The sequence below is a fragment of the Meles meles genome, chromosome 2, assembly GCF_922984935.1.
Source record: "Meles meles chromosome 2, mMelMel3.1 paternal haplotype, whole genome shotgun sequence".
Classification (NCBI taxonomy): Eukaryota; Metazoa; Chordata; class Mammalia; order Carnivora; family Mustelidae; genus Meles; species Meles meles.
This window is the reverse complement of record NC_060067.1, coordinates 49,136,299-49,142,298: the sequence shown is the minus strand read 5'-3', so window position 1 is coordinate 49,142,298 and position 6,000 is coordinate 49,136,299. Positions and strand designations below refer to the sequence as shown.

The window sequence follows — 6,000 nt, the reverse complement described above, 5'->3', positions numbered from 1 at the left end:
GTATGTGCCCCTTCGGATCACTACGTTTGTATCTTTAGGGTAAATACCCAGTAGTGCAATGGCTGAGTCATAAGGTAGTTCTATTTTCAACATTTTGAGGAACCTCCATGCTGTTTTCCAGAGTGGTTGCACCAGCTTGCATTCCCACCAACAGTGGAGGAGGGTTCCCCTTTCTCTGCATCCTCGCCAGCATCTGTCATTTCCTGACTTGTTAATTTTAGCCATTCTGACTGGTGTGAGGTGATATCTCATTGTGGTTTTGATTTGTATTTCCCTGATGCCAAGTGATGCGGAGCACTTTTTCATGTGTCTGTTGGCCATCTGGATGTCTTCTTCAGAGCATGGAAATTCTTAAGAGTATTCTCTATTTCCCTCAAACCCTTCCCCTCCCACCCCTATACATTTCTGTCTCCTATCCTTGCCTCCTTAAAAAGCACCTGGGCATTCTTCCCTTTTCCTCTTGATTCTGTGCCACAGAAGTACAGGTAAACCAATTTCCCAGAGCAGTGTTTTCCATAGAGAATGGGCAAAGTAAAGAAAAGGAGTAAGGTCCAAAATCTCCTCTATGGGTCAGTGGGAAAAAGAAGAGGCTGGAAACACTGTGTTAGTGGCTACTTTGTCCTATGGCAACTTTGGACAATTTACAGTGTCCCCCAGTCCCACCAATATGCATGAGGTGCTATGGCCACATAAAATCATTTGCTCTTTCCTGGCCACACGTGGAACTCCACAGCTATGCTGTTTCCTGGGCAATTCTCCCCTGTGAATGCACTACTCTCCTGTTTGGTAGCACCTTTTTTTTTTTTTTTTTTTTTAAAGATTTTATTGGGAGAGAGAGCATGAGCGAAGGTACAGAGAGAGAGGGAGAAGCAGGCTCCCCACTGAGCTTGGAGCCCAATGCGGAACTTGATCCTAGGACCCTGGAATCATGACTTGAGCCGAAGGCAGCTGCTTAACAAACTAAGCCACCCAGGTGCCCCTAGGTAGTACCTATTAACAGTCCCCCTGTGTTATATGAGGGTTCATATTCAGAATACATTTCAAGAAAATGGGCGTTCCATTTCCGTAAGAATGTTAGTTGGATGGATATTGCCTCCCCCGACCCCAGCATCCAGATTATCCATTACTGCCACCCCAGAACATTAAATAATGCCTGAAAATGCATTTCATGAATAACAAAGGCAAGTGCATTCTCACCTTAGAAATGTTGCCTCTGGAAGAATTTGGGGGTCATGCTAAATTGTTTGCAGCAAAGGCAAGGGGAAAAGCCTATCTCTAGAGAGGGGAGCAGGGTAGGCATCAGGTAAGAACAATGCCACAAAATAGTGCCTTGAATATTTGCTGCTGAATGAATGGTCTACCTCTGACACCTATTTCCCCGGGGCTAGATCCAGATAGAGGGCAAGAAGATGGGGTTTGTTAAACTTGAAGATTCTACCATTTCTTTCTCCTTTGAATAAGTGAAAGGTAGATGGTTTTCTACCATAGATTTTAAGTTCAAGAATCACAGGATATGGTCACGTTCTCTTAAGCGGGGTCATAACTTGTGTGAACTTTTGCACCTGCTAACATTTAAATTTGTCTGCATAAAGCAGTATCTTGCTTGTTGGTAGGCCGAACTGTAAGCCTTTTAGGGCAGAGCCCATGCCCTGTGCCTTTGTGTAACCCAAATTCTTTCAGATTCTTTTTCCTGGTAGATCTCAGACAGCTGTAGGATAAACCCTGCGGGAGCCCACAGCCCTCATTCATTAATGGGGGAGGCTACTACCACCAATGAGTTGTTGAGGCTTAATGGGATAATCAAGGAATTTGACTACTCAGGGGTTTTGGAGCAGGGCCCTCCCACCTTGGCTGCAAACCGGACTCACCTAGAAGAGTTAGCACTGGGTCGCATTCCTTATCAGTTCTCTTTTCATTGATCTACAGTGCTGCCTGGGTTAGGGTTAGGGTTTAGAAAATAATTCTTTTCAGGTGATTCTACTGAGCACCTGGGACTGTTAACGACCTGTTTAGAGGCTGTCAAGGGAGGCTCCAGCCGATCAGGACCTACTGTTTCCCTTCCTTTTCCTTCCCACAGTTTCTGAGGACTCACCCCCAAACCTATGCCCACCCAGCGAGCCCCTAGCTGCGAATTTCCGGGACAACGGACCCGGCCAGCGAACGCGCGTACACACGTGGGGACCACGCCTCACCTGCAGGCGGCCCTTGGGCCTCGGGAACACCCGCGCGCCCCCGCCCCGCGCGCCCCCGCCCCGCGCGCCCCCGCCCCGCGCGCCCCCGCCCCGCGCGCCCCCGCCGCCAGGTCCTCTCGCGAGGAAGTCCGGGCGCCGGAAGTGCCTGCAGCGCGCGGCGGCGGAGCGGCGCTGAGGCTCCGGCGCGAAGGCGGTGGAGGGTGGGCGAGGCCGCTGGGGTCGCGTGAGCCGCGGAGAGGGGTCTCACAGGTACCGACGGGGTCTGAGCTCTCCGGGGAGGGCCGGGGGCGGGGCGGTCTCCGGCCCCTGCCGGTCTACGACTGGGGTGTCATTGCAGGGCCGCCCCCATGTTGCGTTTTCCGACCTGTTTCCCGTCCTTCCGGGTGGTGGGAGAGAAGCAGCTGCCGCAGGAGATAATTTTCCTGGTCTGGTCACCCAAGCGGGATCTCATCGCTTTGGCCAACACGGCGGGCGAGGTGAGTGAGCCCGACCCGACAGCAAGCGCGTTGCAGCCTGGCCCAGCCTCAGTTTCCCTTTTTGTGGACGTTCTGGGCCGCCTGTGGACCCCGCCCCCTTCCTCTCCTAGCAGCTGTAAACCTTAGGTGAAAGTAGAAGGGAGCATCTACGGGAAGGATCATTTATGTGCCCATTTCCCCTATTTCATGGCGAAAACAATAGTTTCCACACAGCACAGTCACTCAGTCCTGCATTCCCTGGTCTCTTTTAGTCATTTGTTAGATGGGCTTTTTAAAAGCTCATGATGTGTCACTCATCAACTAGACATCGTGGATCCACAGACCCTGCCCTGAATTTGCTTAGGGTTGCGTAGCAGAAGGAAGATGAGTTCCTCTCAGACCCGCGCTGCGAATGTGCATACATGCAGCTGCCACAGAGAACAGGTTAAAAAATCGAGAATCTCTTGTCCAAGTTTCCTACTGTGGAGGGATCACCACCTCCTCCTGAAAATGCCTTTAAATTGAGGAAGGGAGTGATGCTTCCCTGGGTTCCTGACGGAGTGTACGTGAGTGGTGTCACTTAGGGGTTCCAGTTCATACCACACTAGGCTTCATCAAGTATACCCGCTCCATCTACCTTTCTCTCAAGAGTCCCTGGTTACCTGGCAACCATTTTGTGAGGAAACCTCAGCTCTGCATCTTTCCCCCTTTGGCCTTCGGGCAGGTTTCCAAGGAATTACCTGGCCAGGTGAGAGTTGTGCTGTGTGCAGACAGGCTTGGACACCAGGTGATAAGCAATACTTAGTATCCGCAAAGCTGCGTTGCTATGCTGACTACTAATAGCTTCTCATCAGGCACTGAGGTCTCCTTTCTCGAGGCCCTCTCTGAGGTCTCCTGGTCCCTCTCCTTTGCCACTGGGCCTTGGAACTCTTCATGCTCTAGAGAGGAGTGCAGAGAGGAGAGCTGCAGCAGCAGGATGGAAGGGAGAGAATGGGGCATCAGTGCGACTAGATGTGTAGATGTAATAGGCACTTGGAGTGAGGATGGAGAAGAAAATACTGGAAGTTTGAGGAGAAAGGAGGGGTATGGAAAGCTGACGAGGCAGGCGGACTAGGGAAACTTAGTGAGATTGCTGGTCAGTGTTAAGAGCCATGGGAGGTTAGTGGTCTTGTACTTTGAGAGACTCTAGTGAGCACGGTTGTGTCTCTGTTGTTCTGTTTGACTGGGTGGGTGTAGACATGATTGGGTTTCACCAGGGTTGTTGTTTTGCAAATGAGACATAGCCAGAGAGATGCAAGGGAGTTAAAGTTACATGTCAGAGGCGCGATGGTAATGATCCTTGGATTCTAATATGATTAAGTATGGAAGTGGGGGTATGTGTGAGTGAGGGACAGTGAATAGGTGGAATCTATGGATTGTAGGACTTGGTGAGGTTGAAGAAGTGAAGTCGGGTATTAGTAGGGATGAGCTAGAAGGGTAGAGGCAGTGATGGAAGGTGGAAGGTTTGAGACATTATGGCAGTGCTTGTAACTAGAAGGATGAGGTCAGGGCATGACCCTGGGAGTGGCTGAGGTGAGTAGAAGACATGGTCATTGGAAGAAAGGTAATCGAGAACTGAAAAGTCAGGACATCGTGGGTCTTGAAATCATCAAGAATGGTGATGAATACTGTTGGAAAGCACGAGTGAACCAGACAGGAGTCTGTAAGTTCCAGAAATGAGGGGAGTGCCTAAGGAGGCTCTGCAGGGGTACATACCATTTCTTATTTTCCATGGTTGTATAGAGAATGCAGTAGGCACAGCCTTAGTTTTGAGTCAGAAAGAGCTATGGGGGCACATCTTGACCCTGGGAATTTTCCCTTGTGGAAGTGGAAATTTAGAATGACTAAGTGACTTGTCCAAGATTTATGGCCAGCTGAAATTCCATCCCAAGGTGTCTGATTCCAAGTTTGGTGTTATTTGACTATTACAGCTAGTTTTCTAGTGCTGTTTATGTTCCTTGTTTCTTTCTCTGTTGTGATCTTCTTGGACAACCTCATTTCTTTCTAAGAAATAGATCTCTTGTTGACATTGAAGATAGGAAAATGTATAGAGTACAGGGTTAAATAGGTCTTGTTTCACCCATCACTTTGAATATACCTTCAGTTCATTCAGACCTTGTTGTCTTCTCATTTCTTCTGATAGCTAAATATTATGCTTTGAGATTATTTATTTATTTATTTATTTTTATTAACATAAAATGTATTATTTGTTTCAGGGGTTCAGGTCTGTAAATCATCAGTCTTAAACAAGTCACAGTATTATGCTTGTGATTATTTTTAAAGATTTTATTGTGATGATCTAGGTTTATTTCAGTTTTGGAAATGGGTTTTTTATTTTTTGCCTTTGTATCTGTTTTGTCTTAGGTTTTACTTCATCGACTTGCAAGTTTTCATCGAGTTTGGAGTTTTCCACCCAATGAAAATACAGGAAAGGAAGTGACCTGTCTGGCGTGGAGACCAGATGGCAAACGTAATGATAGGAATTTTTGAAAATACATTGTTATTATTATTATTATTATTCCCCAAAAAAGTATTTTGTAAAGAAAGCTTGTTTCTGGAAAGAATTTATTGTTCTTACTATATTCTTGTTATTTACTAAATATCAGTTTGGAAACTTTGCTCTTTGGAAGCTTTAAAGTGTTTTCATAGAGATCAAGCGTCGTGTGTTCTACCGACCGAGCCAGCCAGGTGCCCCTGTTTTCATAGAGATGAGATTAATTTTGCTATGTTGTTTCCTTGGCTGAGCGCTCTCTAAAATGAAATTTGACTTCTTGGCAAAGGTAAAGCTAAAATCAAATCTGATGGAATGTGCAAAATGCTTAGGCTTTGCTCTTGACGCTGTCTTGTCCTTCCATGATGGCCCAAGCTCCAGCTACATTCACTAGTCCGTTCAGTACCATTGTGGTCTTTTCTCCCCAAAATGTATGTTAGCATTAAATGTGTGGCTCATAAATATTCTCTTAGCATGAATGCTTATCTCACCTGAAGGACTATCAGCTCTGACCCCATCCATTTCTCTTTCTCCTCTAACCTTTATTTTGCAGCTTCTTTCAGCTTTGACAACTGAACTCTCTGCTTCCACCTGTTGTTTTTACAGTGATAGTCATAATTTGAGCTGCTGTACACATAGAGTCAGTACAGTAAAATGCTATAAATTATACAGGTTGAAGTTCATCTGTTATCATTGGTGCTTTGAGAAAAAAAAGGTGGATCAGTTTTGTAAAATGATATGTACTTCCTATTGCCTGTTTTTTTCTAGTAAATATAAATGAGTAGGTAAAAACACCCTGAAAGCCTCAGCTACCTGTCCATAT

The 6,000-nt window shown here is 46.6% G+C and overlaps 1 protein-coding gene across 1 annotated transcript in view; it reads left to right on the top strand.

The window, feature by feature from the left end:
• Window positions 1-2,340: 2,340 nt before the first annotated feature.
• Window positions 2,341-6,000, top strand: part of ANAPC4 (anaphase promoting complex subunit 4) — a 36,721-nt gene continuing 33,061 nt past the window's right edge. The window contains exons 1-3 of the mRNA XM_045997089.1: window positions 2,341-2,441; window positions 2,530-2,668; window positions 5,051-5,156. Of these exons, the coding sequence (XP_045853045.1) occupies window positions 2,540-2,668; window positions 5,051-5,156 (235 nt within the window). The 5' untranslated portion in view covers window positions 2,341-2,441; window positions 2,530-2,539. The remainder of the gene's footprint in view (window positions 2,442-2,529; window positions 2,669-5,050; window positions 5,157-6,000) is intronic.